At 46.5% G+C, this 22,345-nt stretch overlaps 1 protein-coding gene across 2 annotated transcripts in view; it reads right to left on the bottom strand.

Annotated features, from left to right (window-relative positions):
* Window positions 1-9,997: 9,997 nt before the first annotated feature.
* Window positions 9,998-22,345, bottom strand: part of LOC142589974 (ribosome biogenesis protein bop1-A) — a 166,895-nt gene continuing 154,547 nt past the window's right edge. For both annotated transcript variants that reach the window (XM_075701746.1, XM_075701737.1), the window contains 2 exons: window positions 22,004-22,111; window positions 9,998-10,204 (listed from right to left, as the gene is read on the bottom strand). In XM_075701746.1, the coding sequence (XP_075557861.1) occupies window positions 10,051-10,204; window positions 22,004-22,111 (262 nt within the window). In that variant the 3' untranslated portion in view covers window positions 9,998-10,050. The remainder of the gene's footprint in view (window positions 10,205-22,003; window positions 22,112-22,345) is intronic.

Raw genomic sequence — 22,345 nt, 5'->3', positions numbered from 1 at the left:
TCGAAAGTGAACATTCACTAGCACATAAACAAAATTCCAAGTACACATACAAAAATGAACAGAAAAACCTGGAGTGTACTAAAGTGTCTAATTTATCATAGTAAAGTGCGCGTGCTATTAGATGGACTAGAGTTATGCAGAAGTGACATCGGAGCGAATGGAAGAAGTAGACTGAAAAATGCAAGAGTATGAATTGGATGGTAACTGCCTCCAAGCAATGTTACCAATCATCTAGAAGCTTGAAAAGAGCACAAAAAGAAATACCACCGCATACCATCATAAAACAATCCTGTGACAGAAATAAAAAAAATGGGAACAATGCAAAATTGGAAATATTGCCTTTAGGATATATCAAAGAAGGTAATGGCGAGAAAAAAATAACCATACAACAAAAAAGCAATCAAGTGAAATTAGTACAGAATACTTAAACGGGGGATTCAGTGTAACAATTAAGTGAACACTACTATAGTACAGCGAACGATGAGACAGTAATGCTGCATCTTGCCACTCCAGAACGTGAGAAATGAATATGCAAGCCTCATATTAGAAACTTACATAAACATGGAAATAAACTGGAATGCACTGGAAGCTGCATTTGTGTAACAAAGGAAGCAATGGTCATAATAAATAGTAAGTGTTTTATCTAAAAAGCCCTTTACAAGAGGCAAAGTTGTACCTCTCTGGTAAAAACAAAGTTGCAACGAATAATTTGCAAGCCAGCAAATACAATAATTAGCACACTGACATGTCCCACTTTGCGCACATCTCCAGTCTCCTAAAGTAAACAAAAAAGCACTCTGAATGAGAAAAACGTTTAACACATGTAGCCCAGAGCAAATTCTTTGCCAGTTCACTCACACTTTCACATCCAAAAACATTTGCCACAAAGTCCAGGCACAGTTCCACTGATGTTTACCAATTCACCCCCACTTTCACGTCCAAAAATATTTGGCACACAGTCCAGACAGAGCTTCATAGATAAACAGCTTGAGAGCACCCTACTGATTATTGTGCAGTCCCGCTGCTGGAAATAGAACTGCCGCACATGCTGGTAGTGGTTTCAATCTAGACACACTTGCTGCGCTGGACAGGTATGTTCAGATATCTGCACTGGTGCTCTATTTTGTCGAAGTAGACACATTGATGCACTACGCTGGTAATTGAAATGTTTTGAATGCACAAGTATTGGCTTCACCAGAAAGACTTGCCCACATACCACCACTGGCATATATATGCACTTGCTCTTCACTCAGTAGCATTGAACTTAAAGTGTTCCCTATGTGGGAGCCATGTGTAAAACCGGTGTCACACGACCACTCTCGATCGCGATCAAGCCCGATCCGGATCGAAATTATCGATGCGACTGGCTCACTCTCGTAGCTTGCGCAGAGGAGCCATCACGACCGAGAAATTCGATTTGTAACGGACTGGATAGCGGCTAAAAGAACCCCGTGTGAAACCGGTACCAAATAATGCACAGACGTACGCTAGGAAAATGTGTTGCACAAGGACAAAGAACTGCAACATGCCCTGTTGTGCGAAGCGCGCGAACAGAACACATGTATATATATATATTAAAAAAAAACTGCGAGAGCGCTTCGCGAACTCCATGCGCACACATGGCACCCGCACGAACTCGGCAGGCCGCCGTAAAGCGCGAAGGGCGCACAGCGTACATTCCGACACATTTCCCAAACTGCAAACAATCGTACTACCTAAAGCATACAAGTTATTTTATACCAAGGGCATACTCGACTCACGTATGCAGTATGCACAAGCGAGTTATGCAGCGTACATGCTGTATCCATTCGCCAAATAGTAAAATTGATAACAAGCACAAAGCTACAAGGGACTCAATACATTACTACCATTTGAGGCGTCAAATAAAATCGAATTTGGCCGTTTCATATATTGGACACAATATATGGACACATGTGGTACACGGTAATACCATGAAATACCCATCACGTGGGTAAAGGGGGCGAAAACAAAATCGAGAACCTGAAGCGCAAACGATAAAAGCACGGTATGGTGCACGCAAAATTCTGTCAGTGCGCTGTAGCGCGAGGGAAGAAAATAGGGTGAGCACTTGACCTCACCATTTGGGATACCGCACTAGTAGTGAATCATTAAAAAAAAAGCCTGTTTGAACCAGTTCCCTTGTCTGCAACACTCTTGCTAAACCGGAGACTAAAATACCACGATGATGGCTCTATTGCGGAGATCGGCAAGGTGCGCACAGACAAAAATTTTGCCGCCTTTCTTCGCATTCTGCAAAATGCTTTCTTGTTAGGATCACGCATAGCGGCCGACCCCGACGCTAGGGACACACAGGCACGATTTCGTCCTTCTAACTTTCGTCCTTATACTGCCCTTAACGCCTTAATTACAGCGTCAGTGAAAAGGCGCCTCACATAACATGACAGTGAACTTGAAGAGCTGATTAGTGCCCTCCACTCCGCGCCCTCCAATTGAAAACACTACTGTTTTCCAAATTAATCTACACAAACAGATCGCACAACCCAAACTAATCACAGAACGTCGTTTTCTTGACGGCAAAACCCTGCAACACTTACATGACAAAGGGCAGCGGCAGCACATTCAGAACAGCCGCTATCATACCACAGCGCAATGCAAGTGCGATAACGTTATTTTGCCCGGCTCAAACAGATCGCACAACCCAAACTAATCACAGAATGTCGTTTTCTTGACAGGAAAGCACTGCAACACTTACATGACAAAGGGCAGCGGCAGCACATTCAGAACAGTCGCAAACAGACCATAGTGCCATGCGAGTGCGATAACGTAACTATGCCCGGCTTCACGAATAACGTGGCCGCCTTGATCAAATAACAATTGAAAACACTACTGATTTCCAAATTAAAACCACACAAACATATCGCACAACCCAAACTGATCACAGAATATCGTTTTCTTTACAGCAAAACACTGCAACGCTTACATAGCAAAGGGCAGCGGCAGCACGTTCAGAACAGCCGCAAACACACCACAGCGCAATGCGAGTGCGGTGACGTGACGACGCCATGACGACGCGACTATGCCCCGGCTCGCCCGGCTGCCCGGCATCACGAATCACGTGGCCACCTTGGTCACATGATTTGACGACGGTATCGCCACCTTGCGCAAGGTTGGATCGCGTTGATGGGTTGTTGAATATTGTAGAAGCCGCTAAAGAGGCTGACGCGCCGTGGCGTGGCGGTGGCGTTTTGAGTCGTTTGCAAAACGTATTCACCCCTCGTTATTAAGCTGTCTGGCTTCCAACGTTATCAAAACGTATTCACCCCTCGTTTTTAAGCTATCTTGTTTGGAACGTCTTTGATGCGTCGATTTTGGTCAAAAATCCTTTTCAGACGTTGAATCCCTTAATACGACGTTTTCAAGACTTTGTGTGCTAAGCCACCCCTACGCTTTGACTCGCACATGCAGCACGCGGCGCGCAGTCACGATGTTACCACCCTTGGACTTTATACGGGACACGAAGGAGACGGCGACGGCAGGAATGCGCCTGGAGTTTCCACATAATTGCTATCCCAATAATATAATGAGAGTATCCGGCAAATGAAGCGCCTTGTGGCCCATTACTTTCCGCAAAAGAAGTAACAAAATCGAACTCTCACCACGCGACAATTCGCTGCGCCGCAACAATGTCTTTTTTTTTTCTTTTGTGCGGCGGGGGCACCAAAATGAAGAAACGCGAAGGAAAGCATGTTGACCACAATCGAATGCCTACCTTGGGCACCTATATATGCCGAAGGAATATCGAAGAAAACGTGAGACGCTTGGTCCACAGAGAACCATACGCATACTGCTTGGTATCCTACACCGGCGAGATAAGACTTTCCGAAGAGCTTGCGCTCAAGCGAACGCGTTGCAATCTGTCGAGCCCCCACAGTGATGGCGGCGAGCGATCATTGTTTCTTTTTCTCGTCTGCTGGCCAGAAAGCGTCCAAAACTCTGCCAGGCGAAAATCCAATCAGCCAGAAAAAAACGAACGCGCATCGAAGTGCGCCGCGCGGTGGTCGGGGCAACACGAGAAAGACGCATGCGCTCTAGCTGATTCCGGCAGCCCGCGGGTAGCGAGAGAAACAAAAAATTGAAGAGGCTCAATGAGTTCTCGCGAATAAAAGTCAAAGTAGAAAAATAAATAAGACCGCAGTCACCTTTGCTGGCTTTGGTGTCTTGACATGGATGGTTTGGCGCAGGTGAAAAGAAACGTTGATATTCTTTTCTGTTGAATGACGACACAAATGAACCACCACAACGCTTCGTCTCATTAGACCTCGCGGCGAGCTTTGTCAACTTTAGAGTAGTACACTATAGTCAACTTTGGTTTGTCTCACGGTATGGTCCGATGCACGGCTTTAGAAACGTCAATGCACATTTGGCGTCTAATGTTTATAACATTAAACCCACAAAGTTCCGGAATTGAAAATTTAAAGCACGACTTTGGAAATGTCAGTGCACCTTTCGCATCCAAAGTTTGTGAGAACATTATGCCCACAAAGTTTCGAAATTGAAATCCATGCCCTCCGTAGATTCCGCGGTCTCCCCGAGATGCCGCGACGAGCCCCTTCGCCATCGAAACGCCCTTGAAGCTTTGTGCTCGGATGGGGATCCTTGCATAATGTGACTCCCGGTGCACGGACGTTGCCACGATATGCAGCCAGAGTTCGCAATGATCGCGCCGAAATGGATTTTCGAGCATAAAATGACATTCTAGGCGAAATCCGGAATGATTTCCGGCGACAGGGATCGTTTTGGTCGGCGGTGCATGACAGCACGAAAACATTTCGAGGGAGGGGGGGGCTGAAGCCCCATAAGCCCCCCCCCCTGGCTACGGCCCTGGAGCACAGTGCGTTAGCGAAAACTCAGTTGAATTTCCGACAGCTGATCGCACAGGAGCAAGGTGGAAGCGGTTATGGTTTCGTATTCGTGCGTTGTCGCTGAGGCGACGTGCCGCCGAAAGTGTTATTTCGTTTCTCTAGAACTAACTGCTCTACCAAAAGGGTCAATAAGCTGTGTGAAGTGTGAGAAGAGGATTTAGTCAATATGTTTCGATGGAAATTAACTTTCTCCATAGCATTGTAACAAAGGCAGGTGTGCCCGAGAAACTTGCCAACAAATAAAAAAATAAATAAATAATGGGGTTTTACGTGCCGAATCCACGATCTGATTATGAGGCACGCCGTAGTGGGGGGGACTCCGAAAATTTGGACCAACTGGAGTTCTCGGCCGTGGCCGGTATTCGATCCCGCGACCTAGTGCTCAGCAGGCCAACACCATAGCCACTGAGCAACCACGGCGGGTCCAAAAACAACTATGGTGGTAAGAAATGAGTAGGGAAATTCAGAAAATAAAAATAAGCTAATCCGAAAAAAATAAGATGATGAAGCTTGTTTATGATTATACAGCCTGAAAACATCGTATAAAGATTAGAAACAACAGTGTGCTAGCAATATGTGCGGAAGCATTTTTATTGTGACATATTTCACTGGTATATAGCCATAGACATTTGGCGACATCCCAGGTTGAAATAATACAGGAATACACCACTTTGCTGAGGTCATAGCATTTGTATGAAGTGGAAGTGATGAGTAAAACTGCTTCAGACTTACAATGCAAGATGACAATGAAATATATCGCACAAAAGCTCGAGTCACTAAACTTTCATGACTATAAGTTATGTAACATATGCGAAGGATTACCACATCCTCCGGAAGTTTAAATACTCGGACACCGGCCATGTTGCGGTTCGAGCAAGCAACCGCGTGTGTACATCGTTGCCCATAGCGTGCAACGATTTCGCGTGTAAAGGCGAAGCAGCAAATACAAAGGCCACGCGCGCTGCTGTGAGGTGGTGTAAACATGGCGGCGCCATCTTCGCTGTGGCCAGCAAGATCAAGGGGCCCTAGTGCCAAGAAAGACGAAATCACTCTTTGCGAGATAAAAAATGTTTTCTCCCCCCCAAAAATGGAAGGGCCCGGTCAGTAAGCAGCGCTTTTTGCAAATTTTGTTGAATCAGCATTTTGGTTAGCTCTCAAAGAAAAAAGGGTTGTGGCTGTTGTGCACAAGCGACGCACCACCGCTCCTCGGCTGGAGGAAGCACCAGCGCGGCAGAAACGGGAAGCGACCCCACCCTGAGTCGAGTTCCGAGAATACTCCGCCGCTCCCAGCAACTCGGCCATTGGACAGGGACCGAGAGTTCGCCCCTTCGAATACAAGCGGCTCTCGCCTGCGTCTTTTGCAGAAAACAAACTCTAGTCTGTCTACTGCCACAAACCGATGCGCATTCCTTTCACGGAGGGGGCCGGACCCCGTACGTAACAGTGGATACGGTTCTAGAAATACTTATTGATAGAGTACGGGTCAATAGCATCGATTCTAATTAATTATTAGAGTATGACCGCTATGATGGAGAGAAAAAAATCGCGAAAATGGTGCATTGCACAATATTGGTCAAAGTCGAGATTTTTTTTCTCCTTACGTGAAGAGAACGGTTTTCAAAATTTGTCAGCCTGCTGCCATGAAAGTTGAAGTGTTAAAAAACACATTTACCCTGGGCGGCGCACTAAAAGTTGACGAGGAGCGCTCAAGTTTAGCCATATTGTTAAATTGGTGGTACTACTTGAAAAGTCTTTAAAGGACATCCTCGATTTTCTTTTAAATTTCCGAAGTTATGAATATTGCCTTGAACTAATGTAACCCGGACAAAAAAAAATTGCATCATTTCTTTCGTTTCTATATTACAGTGAGGAATGTACGTGAACGAATAAACAACATACGGGGTCCGTGCGCGCTCGTGCACGATTGCAGGTTCCTTTCTTTTGCGACGCGAAAATACCCCAAGATACAGCTGACTCTCATTACAACGGACCCTGATAATCCGACAGAAAACGTCCGTTTTATCCGAAGTGCGTAATATCCGAGCCGCCTCACTTCCGAAACTTTCGTCGCGATGTCTAACAACTTTATTGCAAAGCGTGAGTGACGAACCTCCAATGTAAAAAAACAAACAAAAAAGTCGCAGTTTCGCTGAAAGGCGAAGCATCGATTGCGATAGCAAATTAGGCAAGATAAGCGCGGCAGCAGCAGCGAGCGAATTGGCCGTCTTGCTGTCTCTCGCTTCAGTGCGAACTAAACGTCGAAAACACAGCGCATACAAAGCTACCGGCACTGGGCACAATTTGTCCACATCGCAAATCGATTTGATGAGGACCGCGCGGGCGCGCATTTGGTTCGCATCGCAGATCGCTCTCAAGATACGGCGCCCGTGCGACCGCGCCGTTAACAGCAGCCACCGGAGTAGAACTCGCCACGAGACGTTCATTTGTGGGATCACCAGTCGTTTGTGCGCAGGCGCGAGTAAGAGCGGGTGCGAGGTCTATTCGATTCAGCCAAGTTTCTCTGCACCCTCTGCACCTATTCACGGTGCGCTGCACCTAGGCCTTCGATTCCCTAAGGTGCAGCGGTGCACCCTGCACCCCCGTGCACGATTGAAATGGGTGCAAGGCAAGGTGCCGCCGCAGTACAGTGCACCCTTGAACCTTGCTGCGAGTGGGTGCAGCCCGGCACACCATAACGGCCACCCGCTGCACCTTTTCGTATGTGGTGCCGTGCACTTTTTTTTAATCGAACAAACCTAAAATCTGGGGACTTTTGCTCCTTGAATATATGACTGACTAGGTACTACGGAGGAGGTTTCTTAGCGTGTGTTGCAGGGGTTTGTCTCTAGGCGTTCCGGCATGGCGGAGTGGGGTCGAGCTGGTTGACGGCGCGGTAAAATGGTGAAGCAGCATGCAGGCACTGACGCCCGATTTGGCGACCGCTGTGTCAGACAGACTGTCTCGCACCTCCTACACTCGTGCTAAAACAGTCGTGGCGGATAACAGTTTTCTAGCGCCTTACGGCGATGTACCTTGTAAATAACATCACAGATGTTTCTGTGGGAGCAGTAGCGACCGTAGTAGAGCCCGGGCCGCATAGATTCAAAATCTAGAAGGCAGAGCGCCTTAGCAATCGGGTTCAACGCAAGTGGCTGAAAGGCCGCCAGTGACGATGACTAATGACTCAGCACCAGCGCCGCAGGCGCGAGAAAGTCTGTCCAACGTACCTTCAGAGGCAAAGTTCTGACTGGTGTTGCAGAAGTCGCGGGGCGCGGTACTGCTGAACTTAGTGTCACGATATGGCGGCTAGAGGTAATTATATTTATTCAATCGTGTTTTTTTTTCACTAATTGTAACAACGTGTAATTATTTCGCATTATTGGTGGCGCCTCCAGGACACCAAAGCGGCAACGGGGAGCTAGAACCCGAGCTGGTCCGTGGGTTGGCGCTCGCCGAGGCCTGCGCGTACCAGGTTTGTATAAGATCGGCTGCCCGCTATCACGGACAGCCAATTTATGCGAACACCCCCTGGCACGCTTCGGCCTCCGCGGACCCAACCTATGGGCCGCCCTGCTTCCAGCTTTGATCCCCCCCGCTACTCATTGGATGCCCTGGAGATCCTGCGCCGCCTGCTTTATTATAACCTCTGGTGCTCTCCTGAGGCCTCCGTTTGGCGGTTACATGTGCCCTCCTGGAGCAGTGCTTGTAAAAAAAATCAATCTATCGTCGCGACGAAAAAAGCGACCCGCGGCTTATACAACACCAGTCAGAACCTTGCCCGTCAGACACAGCGATCAACAAATGGGGCTTCCTTGTCCACTGCCTCACTGCGCGGGCAGCAATCGGCGGAGCGTAAACAAACTCGACCGCACTCTGTAACGCCGGCATATGTCTAGGGGACAAACGCATACAACGTACACGCGCTAAGAAACATCCTCCGTAGTGCCTAGGCAGAGCCATATATTCAAGGAGAAAAAGTCTCCAGATTTTCTCTATCGCGCCCGCTCTTACTCGCGCCTGCGCACAAACGACTGGCGATCCCTCAAATGAACGTCTCGTGAACTCACCCCCCCTCTCCCCCGTTTTCGTGCCTCGAGCGCGAAAGACGGCGCGCTTTCGCTCCGCTTTCCTCCCTCCCTCGCGGCCAGCATAGTGAGCTGCGATCGTCGGCTGACCCTCGCAAGTCAGTTGCCAGCTCGTGTCGACACGGCATAAGTCCGTTTTATACGCTCGATTTTTCACAAAAATTGCCGCTAATTTCGTCCGCTGTTTCGCGGTCACCTAAAAGCGAACTTCGTTGCATTAATAGGTAGAACAAACTAAGATTGAAATATGGTCCATTATATCCGAAAGTCCGCTTACGCGGGTCCGCTGTAACGAGCGTAGACTGTAGTTGGGAAAGTGAGCATTGACAAAACAGGAGTGTGTCCTGCCTCTTGAGCCACCAGCTAATTCAGTCGATTCTGTCGGCCCCTTTAAGATCAAATAAATGGAAGTCAACTGCAAGTTCGCTCAAGAACACTAACAGCTACATTCCCGTTTTCTCATGCTATCAGGGGTACCATGTATAAGCCAGAAAATTATGCAAGCAGAATCGTTTTGCTTTTCCCTCTGAAGTAGAACACTTTGTGGTATTATGTTCAAACAGTGATTATTTACAGAGGTGTAACTTAGAACCGCATTCACTGCTATTTGTAAATAGTAGGTGTACCTTGTTTTTATTTCAGCACAGGAACAAGGACAATTGTAGGCTCTAACATAGGCCAGAGGCTGTATTCATGGGCAATCACTTTCAGGAATACCTTTGCTTTCGAGAGATATTGTGCTGGATGCTTTTTCATCTGCGAGTGACCACATTCCTGGCACAATGCCAAACACACTGTCTTAGCACAGTGTGAGGGTCGCTATCAAGAGTAGATGCTGACATGTTTGGCAAGTGAAAGTATCCCTAAAAGTGATCGCACTGGAATACTGCCCCAGATACTCCAATTCTTACTGGTGCACCATGTCCATGTATGTTGTCACTTCAGTTGATGTCATTATTGTTCTTTTGATGTGGATAATATGCAGACAGACCAGTATCTCACACCTGCTTCCTGCTATATACAACCATTTTATTTTTCATAAAGAAATACAGCAATGGACATCAAGTGAACAGGCGCAATGTCCCATCTGCCCCGGCAGTAAGCACCCATGGCTGATGTGGGTGGAAAGCACAATCAAGAACACCCATGCCCTTCTGAGTTGAGTGACCACGGAGGATCTTGACAGGCACAATCAAAGGGTTCTGCATGAGATCACTGAAAATAAAATGAGGTATCATCTTTAAAACTCACTTTCAGTACATGTACACAAAAGGCACTCCTTAGTGGTTGCCAACCATGGGATTATTCAGTACTTTATGCAGATAAAGTCATAGTTTTATGGACCAAGGCAATTTTAACATGCTGTGATCAATTTTATAAACTTTTTAAAAATTTCCTGTGGCAGATAGCATTCTCATCCTTGAGCTGGATTAGTCAAGAGGCAGACATTATTAGCGTAAGGAATCGAAACCCATATTCAAATAATTAAAAAGATTACTAATTAACTTTGTAATTTATAACTTTACGGCACATACAGCAATTTATGAATTGTAGCCTGTGAGCTTGCAGGAGGTATCCACTTTAAATGAATTTCCAGGATGGCAGCAGTTTCAAAACATTGTAAAGGTGTTTATTAGCCACCAGTGGTTGGGCTGACCGTCAGAGCAGGGCACGGACTCTTAGCATGAGCAGCATTCCCTGAGAACATCACTGGAGAGCTTGACACACTAGAAAGTGCTGGAGAGGGTGGCCCACTATAGTGTTCCTCTTCTTCGCTACAATTACCCCCGGGAACGAAAAGGGAGCCGCCGGCGACCTAACAGCTCCTCACTATGAGTGGATCCACCGTTTATAGATCCTTTTCAGTTCCCCATCTCCTCGCCGCGCCCGTAGCGAGTATGCGGCCCGCCTCTGCTCCCGCCACCGCGGTGCTACTGTCGAAGCTTGAGCCAAGGAAGCGCATCGTCTGCTATAGGCGCCTAGCGTTCCGTTGTGCTTTCGCACGGTGCTTAACTTCACGCTTCACAGCGTCATTATCTGTGCTGTACAAGCTTTAGGAGTTAGCCCACATATGCGTACAAACGATCAGTGATTTAGAAAAAGGTGGGCATTGACGATTACATTTCGTTTTCGGCAGAATCGTCGCTTTCGTGCATGTGCATTTCACGCTTTTGGTTTTTAATGCATTTAAACGCTTTAAACCTTCTGTAGAAAACTACATTGTCGAATATATGGCGTATGAATCAGTTTATTGAACAAAACATCTATAAAGTATGTTATAAATCGTGTGAATTTAATTGACTGTCTGTGCATCTCGGCGCTGGCGTTTCATACCTTCCGCATTTGTATGGCGAAATGAGGAGTTTACTTCGCCCTATCGCTTGAAAGGTGATGCTACCTCTCCGTATCAATCACACTGATCGCGAATAATTTTTATTACTGTTTTCCGAACGCGAAATCACGCAAGTCAGGATTTACAAAAATTTAAACAACAAAGCTTGAACATTTCCCCCGATTTTATTAAAGACGAGATACACCCCCCAAGGTCGTCTAGAGAGGTTCCATAAAGCGACTCCTTAGTTTTCAAAGCACATATAGAGGGCTACCTGATAAATGCATATCATGCTGACATTGCTCTGCTACCTCTGGTAAATAGTTATAAAATAAAAACATTACAGAGATGTTTTTAGTGGACTCATATTAGCATATTATAGTTTATTAAAACTTTTCACAGACTTTCAGAGACCTTCCTTTTTACTCCATTTACCATTCACAAGAGCTTTGCTTTTTTACGTTCCCTCCGAGCTCTCTTGGCACTGTCGTTCTCCTGGCTCTTCTTTCGGGAAAAAAGTGCATTCGTGCGACCAAACAGAAGTGTACAATCTGTGCAGTAAAATCACAGATATGCTCTGGGCAACCGATATAGTTTGTCCCTGTCTTGGCAAGGGCATAAGCTGCCCGTGTAACTAGGGTAAAAGGTCCCCAAAGGCTTATTTTTTTCATGCTTGCACAATGGTCTCTTCTATGCTTTTCAGGCAGCTAAACAGTTCTCTTGAAGGACAAACAAGGTTGCCAGTCACAAACTCGTGTTCAATCAGAAGCATTGCTTCAGGAAGTATTAAGTCTTGTGAAGCCATTGTATCCCTTTTGCACTTCATGCAGGAGGTTAAGATCGTCATTTTATGTGATTTTAAGTGATAGCCATATCTATGGGGAACGTCGGCAGCAGTTTTCCGCGGGCAGATACTACGTAGCTCATCTCCTTGCGAACTACGACACTGCTCGATATTGTGTATACCTCTCCCTCTATTCCTGCATCGTAAAAACCAATCTGTGATCGCTGTCCATTTAGTCTTCAGGAGCTGCCGATCTCCACTGTCGAGGCAACCGCAAAGACATGCTCTTTTCCACCAACTCATTAACATTCAAACGGCTGATTTGCACGGGCTCCGGTTGCTCTTGTGCAGTGTCCTCTGCAGCGTCGCTCTGAGTTGCATCTGCGTTTGTTGCGACACTTGCTCTCTTTTTTGGAGTTTTTCTCCGTTTACGATTTGAGGATAAGTACTGCGGGAGATTGGGAAATCTGGTAGGAACTGCATCACTCCTGAGAGACCATACTCCGCACTCAATTTCAATCACTTTCCGTTCATTATATGTTTATACGACTTCACAATGTCCCCTTCTTGGAAGTGGGTGTCACACACTTTGGATGTTTCCCGCACCCCTTTGTCTGCGTGGGGTATCGCTCTCTACCACTTTGCAAGGAGAAGCGGACCGGTCGGCAGAGAGAAGTGCCTCTTCTCTGCGTTGCGCCGGTACTCGCTGGTACATCCCGGCCCGAAACACGATGGCATTTGGTTCCCCAGTCTTAACACATTGTAACGAAAACAAATCACACGCACCATCTACCTTTTGACAGCTAAGAATAAGAAATCTGGCATTCAAGAGCCCACGCTACTTGCATACTTTGGTGTTGGGCTGCTGAGCACGAGGTCGCGGGATCGTATCCCGGCCACGGCGGCCGCATTTCGATGGGGGCGAAATGCGAAAACACCCGTGTGCTTAGATTTAGGTGCACGTTAAAGAACCCCTGGTGGTCAAAATTTCCGGAGTCCTCCACTACGGCGTGCCTCATAATCAGAAAGTGGTTTTGGCACGTAAAACCCCAAATATTATTATTATTATTACTTGCATACTTGCAGGTCCCAAGGGCAACATGAGCCATACACCGCAACCATACCATACACCGAAAGCTGCTGAAGCTCAACTTGTGCACTACTCATGATAATGGACACACAATTACAGGGAAAAAATCAGAACCACTCGACAAGAAAATGTGATGCAAATGCTCACGTCTACTGCAGCGTTGGCAGCGTGGCTAGCGTAGTGCAAACTTCGACCGCAGCGCCATCTCAGTGCGCCCGCTTTAGGAGGAGCAGTTTCGAAACTAAAAAAGCTTTATAAACGGTGGAGTGGATCATAGTAGGGCTTGAGGTGTTCGACGTTGACGATGTCTTGGCTACGACGGTGCATGTCCTAATACAGATCAATAGGTTCGATCATGTAGTTATAGGGAATGCGTGCTTGAAAATATGGTAGGGCCCTTCATAGTTGGGCAGTAGTTTCGAAGAGAGCCCAGGTGTAGCGGAAGGAGCAGAAAGCCACACAAGCGCTCTGGGAAGAAAGGTGGGTGCAGAGGTGGTGTCACCGCGAGTGCTCTTCTAGCGCTCTTGGTCATTGGAGGTAAAGGCCCGTGCAAGATTGCGGCACTCTTCAGCATGTCTTGCCATGGCAGAAATGGGCACACATTCAGATGCATCCGGCTGGTATGGTAGAATTGTGTCAATGGTGTGCGACGGGTGCTTACTGTACAGTAAGAAAAAGAGTAAAAAGCCGGTGGTGCTCTGAGTAGCGGTGTTGTACACACAGGTTATGAAGGGCAGAATGACATCCCAATTTGTGTGGTCAGAGGCGACATACATTGCAAGCATGTTGCTGAGCGCACGGTTGAAGCGTTCTGCAAGGCCATTGATTTAAAGGGCCCCTGAAATGGTTCGGACAAATTTTGTAGATGCGTAGGGTACAGCTAAAGTGAATCATTCGCACCACAATTTATGTGAAACATCTCATATTAAGAGAGTCAGGCACGATTACAAGTTACCCTCCTCCATAGTCATGCATTTTCTCCTCAACTCGTTCGCCGAGTGATCAGGGCTAAGCTCCGCCTTCATTAGCTCTGCATCATAATGGCACGTCGTGTTGTCGACTTCCGGTTCTCTAGGAGCGTGCGCATGAAGCCTCTCCAAACTCTCCACCAGCTGCTTGACAGTCGACCCCAAGCGAGAGCTATAGAAGCAGCATGCGTTGTGGGCATTCTGTCACAGCGCCGAACGTGTCTGGTATTCCGGTAAGCACAGGCGTCTCGACGGAACGGTGGAGGCATAAACTCAAGCTGATGAAGGAACTTTAACGTAGACGTACGTGAGCTGCCTGATCGGTCTCCATGGTCCAGCCAACCGTTGGTGTAGAGCTTACCCAGCCAAACAAAGACCTAATATTGCTCTAACCAAGTGTAAAACATTTAAAACATTTACAAAAACAATGTGTTAATGATTACACTTCTGCAAAAAATTTACACCAGCAGCAAAGAAGAATAAATTTCGTCACTGCTACTGTGTGTGGTTGAGCTCTGTGGCACCAGGCGACTGCAACATGCAGACCGTTCACATTTGCACTTCTGCTCATCCAGTAAAACGACATGGTCAAACGGCTAGGCCCTGCCCCTTGCGCTGGCATTTACCATAATACTGGACTCGCGAAGCGCTATTGCGTTAGTAATCTTCCGGTGTAAAGTGACAGCCGCAAACATGCAAATCCTGGCGCCGATTGGATAGCGGCAGTCCGATGCGCTGCAGCCAGTCCACTTGTCTGCTGCCTTACAGAGGGACACGATGTCGCAGCTTGACATATTGCCAGTCACTACGTTTGCAGTCCACAATGCAACAAAGTCGAATCATAGTGCTTGCGAAAAGATTGAGACCGACCCTGACCGGGGAGCTCTTGTCAAAATGGAGCATGTTGTAACATAAGCAGACGATGCTTACTGTGTGCCAGAAGTGCTTAAGTGTAGTGAGAAATTGTTCTTGTGCATTCTCTTTCTGTTACTTTCTTTTTATAGAAACAAGTGAACTAACATTCCAACTATTACGAACATAATTTGTTCAGCATAAAGGTGGAAAAATTATCGATGGAGCGCCCTGGGCAGCCAATCAGCTCGCCCTACTGACTTCAATTGGGTGATTTACATCACATGGGTAGGGGCGGCTGAAAATTCAGCCGAGCAGTGTGCTACGATCAGCAGCGATGTACATTTTTAAAACCTTACAATAAATTACATGCTTTATGCAGAGCACTTAGGTGTGTCAATTAATGATCAGAAGGACCTACTCTAAAGACTCAGTACGTTTGTACAAAATCATAAAAATCGTTTCAGGGTCCCTTTAAGGATGGTATGTCGTAGTTGTATAATGAACAACGTGGCATTCTTTAAGGATGACTTCAACTACTTCGGATAGGAAGATACGTCCGCAATCACTGAGCAGTTCTTCAGGTGGCCCATGAAGCAGGATGAATAGATAAAGCAGGAAGGAGGCAACATTGCGCGCTGTAGCTGCCGAGAGGGTGGCAGTTTCGACGTATCATGTGAGGTGGTCGACAGCCACAATGGCCTAGCGGTTTCCAGCTGATGTCAGAGAAAGAAGCCCACACAAATCGATACCGATGCGCCCAAACGGCCGGGTAGGGCAAGGTAAAGGTTGCAGACCAGTTGACAAGACGAAGGGTGGAGATTTCCGGCATTGACAACTGGGAAAAGAGCGAACGAACGTCTGAACGTAGCTGTACTTCCCTTGCCAGTAGTACTGCTGTCGAAGGCGCTGATAAATTTGGAAACTCGCGAGTGTGCACATTGTGGATCGGCATGGAAAGCTGCGCATATGTCGGAACGGAGACTGCGAGGTATTGCTAATAACCACTGATGCCCATCGGGGTTATAATTGCGTCGGTGACGCAGGTTGTCGCGAATAGCTAAATGGTGAGCTTGACGACGCAGCGTGCAAGTGGTTGGTGGTGCTGATGAACCAGAAAGCAAGTCTATAAGAGAGGTAATCCAATGGTCCTTGCACTGCTCAGATGCTATGGTGGTAAGGTCGAGTGAAGGAATGGTAAAGTGGGATAGTGAGCAGCAGGAATTGTTGTCAGGCAAGGGATAGTGCGAGAGGGCGTCAGCGCGAGAATGCTGGCGTCCGGTGCAGTACAGCATGCGGATATCGTAGTCGTGCAGGCGAAGTGCTCATCGGGCAAGGCGGCCTGAGGGATCTTTTAAAGATGACAGCCAACATAGTGCATGATAGTCCGTAACTACATCAAATCGACGGCCATACAAATAAGGCTGGAACTTAGAGCCCATATGATGGCCAGGCATTCTTTTTCTGTGACAGTGTAATTCGTCTCAGCTTTTGTAAACGTACGACTTGCATGAGCCACGACATATTCAGGAAATCCCTGTTTGTATTGGGCAAGAACAGCGCTGAGGCGAACACCACTGGAATCTGTGTGCACCTCGGTAGGGGCTGTCAGGTCGTAATGGTGCAAAATTGGCAGAGACGTTAGCAAACAACATAGCTTTGCGAAGGCCTCGTCCTAATCGGATGACCACGAAGTGAGGGGCCCGTTGCTTCTAAGTAGAAAAAAAAAATTAAATTATGGGGTTTTACGTGCCAAAACCACTTTCTGATTATGAAGCACGCCGTAGTGGAGGACTCCGGAAATTTCGACCACCTGGGGTTCTTTAACGTGCACCTAAATCTAAGTACACGGATGTTTTCGCATTTCGCCCCCATCGAAATGCGGCCGCGGTGGCCGGGATTTGATCCCGCGACCTCATGCTCAGCAGCCCAACACATGCTCAGCAGCCCGACAGCAGCAACCACGGCGGGTGCTTCTAAGTAGCTTCATTAAGGGCAATATGATGGCGGTGAAATTGCCAATGAAGTGTCTGAAGCAGAAACACAGACCGATGAAACTGCGCAATTCCTTTACGGACGTTAGCTTAGGGAATTCGGCAACAGCCCGAAGTTTGGCTGGATCAGAGAGAATTCCATCCTTGGATACAATGTAACCTCCTAGAATTGTCAGCTGCTGAGCAGCAAATCGGCACTTCTTGAGGTTAGTTGTAGCCCTGCATTTGTTAAATACGTTAAAACAGACCGGTGTGCATGGTGAAGTCAGGAGCAAAAACAAAAACGTCGTCAAGATAGCACAAGCAGGTGTGCCACTTCAAGCCGCGCAGAACTGTGTCCATCATGCGCTCAAACGTTGTGGGTGCATTACAAAGTCCAAAAGACATTACATTAAATTCGTATAAGCTGTCGAGTGTCACAAAAGCTGTCTTCGGCCGATCGGTGTCTGCCATGGGTACTTGCCAATACCCTGAGCGCTTTCTACCCTGACGATTTTCTACAAAAATACTCAGTCGTTAGAGCAGGTCCTTCTGATCATTAATTGACACATCTAAGTGCTCCGTGTAAAGCGTGTAACTTATTATAAGGTTTTAAAAATGCACATTGCTGCCAATCGCTGCGCACTGCTCGGTGGAATTTTAAGCCGCCCCTACCCATATGACGGAAATCACCCATATGACATCAGTGGGGCGAGCTATCCGATTGGCTGACCAGGGCGCGTGATCGATAATTTTTCCAACTTTATAGTAAACAAATGATGTTCGCAATAGTTGGAATGTTAGCTCATTTGCTTTTATAAAAAGAAAGTAACATAAAGAAAGTGTCGTCTGCTTGTGTTACTACGTGCTCCGTTTTTGACGAGAGCTCCGCTGTCAGTGTCGGTCTGTCTTTTCGCGAGCGCTATGATTCAATTCGACTTTGTTGCGTTGTGGACTGCAAAATTAGCGACTGCAATATGTCAAACTACGACATCGTGTCCCTCTGCAAGCCAGTAGACAAGCAGGCTGGCTGCAGCGCATCGGACTGCCGCTATCCGATTGGCGCCAGGATTTGCGCGACTGCGGCCGTCACTTTACACCAGAAGATTACTAATGCAATAGCGTTTCCAGAGTCCGGTATTAGGGTAAACGCAAGCGCAAGGGGACAGGGCCTGGGCGTGTCCCCTTGCGTGTCGTTTCAGGGGATGAACAGAAGTGAAAATGTGAATGGTCTGCACGGTGCAGCCACCTGGTGGCATAGAGCTCAACCACACACAGTAGCAGTAACAAAATGTATTCTTCTTTGCTGCTGATGTAAATTTTTCGGAGTGTAATCGTTAACATGTTTTTGTAAATGTTTCAAATGTTTTACACTTGGTTAGAGCAATATTAGCTCTTTCTTTGGCTGGTTAAGCTCTGGGCCAACGGGTGGCTGGACCATGGAGACCAATCAAGCAGCTGACGTATGTCTACGCTAAAGTTCCTTCATCAGCTTGAGTTTATGCCTCCACCGTTCCATCGAAACGTTCAGCTAGTGTGTGATTACCACAATAGCAGATACGTTCGGCGCTACGACAGAATGGTCACAATGCACGCTGCTTCAATAGCTCTCGCTTCGGGTCGATGGCCAAGTGGTTAGCGCAGAGGTTTCGCGCGGGTGGGGGCGGGCTCCAAAACAACCTGAAGTGGACGATGTGGCGTTGCATCGTGATGCAGAACCAATGTAGGCCGAGCTTAGCCCCGATCGCTCAGCGAACGAGTTGAGGGGGAAAAGCATGGCTAGGGAGGAGGGTAACTTGTAATCACTTGTAGCTCCATTAATATGTAACGCTTCATTTAAATTGTGGTGCGAATGTTCTACTTAAGCTGTACCCTATGCATCTACAAAATTTGTCCGAACCGTTTCACGGGCCCTTTAAGCACGCTGCTACCAATAAGAAGCAGGCTACACTGCTGCAGTACTTTCAGCCAAATAAATACTTTGTGTGAAGCTTCAAGTCTGTATTACCTTCACCACGGTTGGGGCGCGATCGGGGATCGTTGTTTGGAGCGAGCATTCAGTTGCGCTGCATGCGTTTGGCCTAAGCCGCCCTGACTTCGGCACGGCAGACGAAGTCGGCATTGCCTAGGCCAATTGCACGCGACGCAACCGACACGCACTCCGAACAACGATCCTCAATCACACCCTTGGTTCATGGATTGATTTGCAGAAGTTTTTTATGTGTTTTTTACGTGATTTTATACATCGAATTCTGGCTGTGTCGAACTATTTCGCGATTACTGCGCTGTTCTATATATTGAGGTTCGACTGTAAAATGAACCAAACAGCTGATTTTACCGACTTCTTTACATCGAGGTTTCATTGTACCTATGTGACTATGCATGAAATGTGTACCACATGTGTGTGGCTTTGCACATGGTGTGCACACATTGAGCATGCATATATCGCTACAGGTCTTTCTACATGCTCAAAGTTTGTTTTTGAGATGAATACGAACTGTCTCCTACGAAGACAGCATGTCAAGAGGCAGGCATCCAGCTTCTGCTACTGTTCCTAAGCGGGATGACCCCTTCAGAAGGCCAAGACATACTCGAACATCATTGTTTTGTGCTGCAAGTTTTCTCTTGCTTGTGGGAGGAAATTTGTGCAAAAATATTTCTAGAAACAGTGCTATGTCTAGCTTTGGGCAGGCACTAAAAAGCATATCTATCTCAATTCCTGCTCGGTGTGGCCGATTAGGTCACAAGACATATCACCCTGGGCACTGTCACCACTGGGCACTGTCACCACTGGAAATCGTGTCATATATCCCTAGAATCAGAGCAAAAAAGGAAATTCCCCAAGCAGCGACCCATCAGACTGCTTTCAAATAGTTAAACCTTGATATATAACGATATTGCCAAAATCGGCAATATGCTTCGTTATATCGAAATTTCATTATATTGAAATTCAACCTTTGATGCAAATAAGTACAGTCGCCGATAGATTTTTCTTACACGGAAGTGGCGACAAAGTTTTCAAAATTATATTTTACAAATGCAGACACATTGGACATGGCAAAAGAATATTCCTATGAAGAAAAAGATCACCTGTGGAATTTGCCACTTTACCAAGATAACTTTATGCAATTGATTGATCCTGAAGTAAGATTAAGAATTCCACAACCACTTCCTCGTCACTTAGAGATACTGTCACATGGACTTTGTAACTGAATGTTGCATTGACGAACAGTTACTTGTATCGCATAGGGCATACCACTGATTCCTACTGTGATAAGTGTGGCAGTTTAGAGACAGTGGAGCACATGTTACTTGAATGTCTTGCATATCGTGACGGAAGATGGTCTTTTGAGCACCAAATGGGCATGATTTATCACGATTCGCTAACATTATAATAATAATAATAATATTTGGGGTTTTACGTGCCAAAACCACTTTCTGATTATGAGGCACGCCGTAGTGGAGGACTCCGGAAATTTTGACCACCTGGGGTTCTTTAACGTGCACCTAAATCTAAGCACACGGGTGTTTTCGCATTTCGCCCCCATCGAAATGCGGCCGCCGTGGCCGGGATTCGATCCCGCGACCTCGTGCTCAGCAGCCCAACACCATAGCCACTGAGCAACCACGGCGGGTTTCGCTAACATTACCTATCATCTATGGTCCAATGGCCGGCTCTTCAAAACAGCGGTAGGTCTTGTATTTATTGTTCCAATATCTACCAGAAATTGGTATTTTCGGAAAGCTTTAAAAATTTACTATACAATATAGAAAGGCCTGAATTCACCCACCATCCGTAAATGTCATTATCAGGGTTCACTCGCGCATTTCATATTTACTTTTATTTTCTTGCTTCATTTTCCACTCTCCTCTGGAATCTTTTAATCTCCTTCCCCCTCCCTATAAGAGCAGCATTTCAGCGGTTGCATACATACCGGCAAAAATCTGTTTTCTAATAAAGAGCTTCTCTCTCTCTCTCTCTCTCAAAGTTTGCATTCCTTGTGTTTTATGTGCACATTTATTTTTATGTTACTGTACATTAACCTGACAAAAACTATTTACTCTATTTTCTTTAGAAGTGTTCTTTTTTTAAATAAACACAATTACAGATTTCTGTTTTTATGCCCTGTTAATAGATACAAAATGAACACGAAAATATGCGCTTTCTATGTGATGCCATGTTAAATTGGGAGTTGAGTGGTGCACTCGTTACCTTGGACATTTGCAAAAGAATTAAAAATCATTAGTGGTTAGCTACAGAACAAACTCCATGCTGAAGCAAGCCATGAGGATAAAATTGTGCTTCGCTGTTTCAAACGAACGGGTGGGGGTCATGGAGGGCCACCGCTTCTTGCTGTAAAACAAGTTGCAGTTTCGCCCGAAAGGCGAAGCATCGAGTGCAATAGCAAATTATTAGACAACTATATGATGTCAGGATAGCAGTTTTATCGGCCGTATAAACCTTTAGGCATTCATTTACTAACCAAATTAACAAGCATGATGTCACGCGTGCACAAGCAAACATGAACACATCTCACTTGATGACCACAGACACTCACTGCTAAAACGCTGACGTGAGAAAGCGCGGCAGTGGCTGTGGCAACGAGTGAACTGACTTTCGTGCTCTCTCGCTTCAATGTGAACTAAGCAGTGAGAGCACAGCGCACATAAAGCTATCAGCACTCGGCACACTCTGTCCCCATCGCAGATCGCTTTCAAGATAGGGCCAGCACGGCCACGCCATACACAGCTGTCACCAGAGTAGAACGCCCCTGGGGCCTTGCACACGATGGAAGACTGCCAGCCACTTCTTTCCCACCTTCTTCCCTTGCACGCACAAGATGAAGCCACCATCGCTGGCTCACCCTCGCACGCACAGCATACAGCACATGGTCACGATGTTATTGCACTTCAACTTTATATGGAACATCACGGCGACGGCGACAATGCACCTGGAGTGTCATATAATTGCTATCGTAATAATAACAGCCTCAATATGAGCAAAAATAACTTGCCTGTAGACCATGCCATGACTGATGATTACAGTGCCATCATCTGATGCCGAGGCAAACAGTGGATACCTTCGATGAAACGCAACCTGTCGTATTGCTCCCTTATGGTGCCTGTGAAAAGCACAAGAGATATTACTAACGTCAAAAGTTTGCAGTAATGACCGAGAAAAAATTATTTTCACTATGTCAACAATTTTAATTTGCCTCAATGCTAGCACAAACTGCTTCTTGCACCTTGACATCCCCTTTATTGAACTAAAGGAGCTACATTGAAATAAAAATTTTATTCCGCGTGCCGACAAAAATATTTTTGTGTCTTCACAAAGCGACAGTTTGAGATATGTA

Source organism: Dermacentor variabilis, chromosome 1 (assembly GCF_050947875.1).
Source record: "Dermacentor variabilis isolate Ectoservices chromosome 1, ASM5094787v1, whole genome shotgun sequence".
NCBI classification, from domain to species: domain Eukaryota; kingdom Metazoa; phylum Arthropoda; class Arachnida; order Ixodida; family Ixodidae; genus Dermacentor; species Dermacentor variabilis.
The sequence above is the reverse complement of the archived record's forward strand: the minus strand, read 5'-3'. Positions and strand labels throughout refer to the sequence as shown.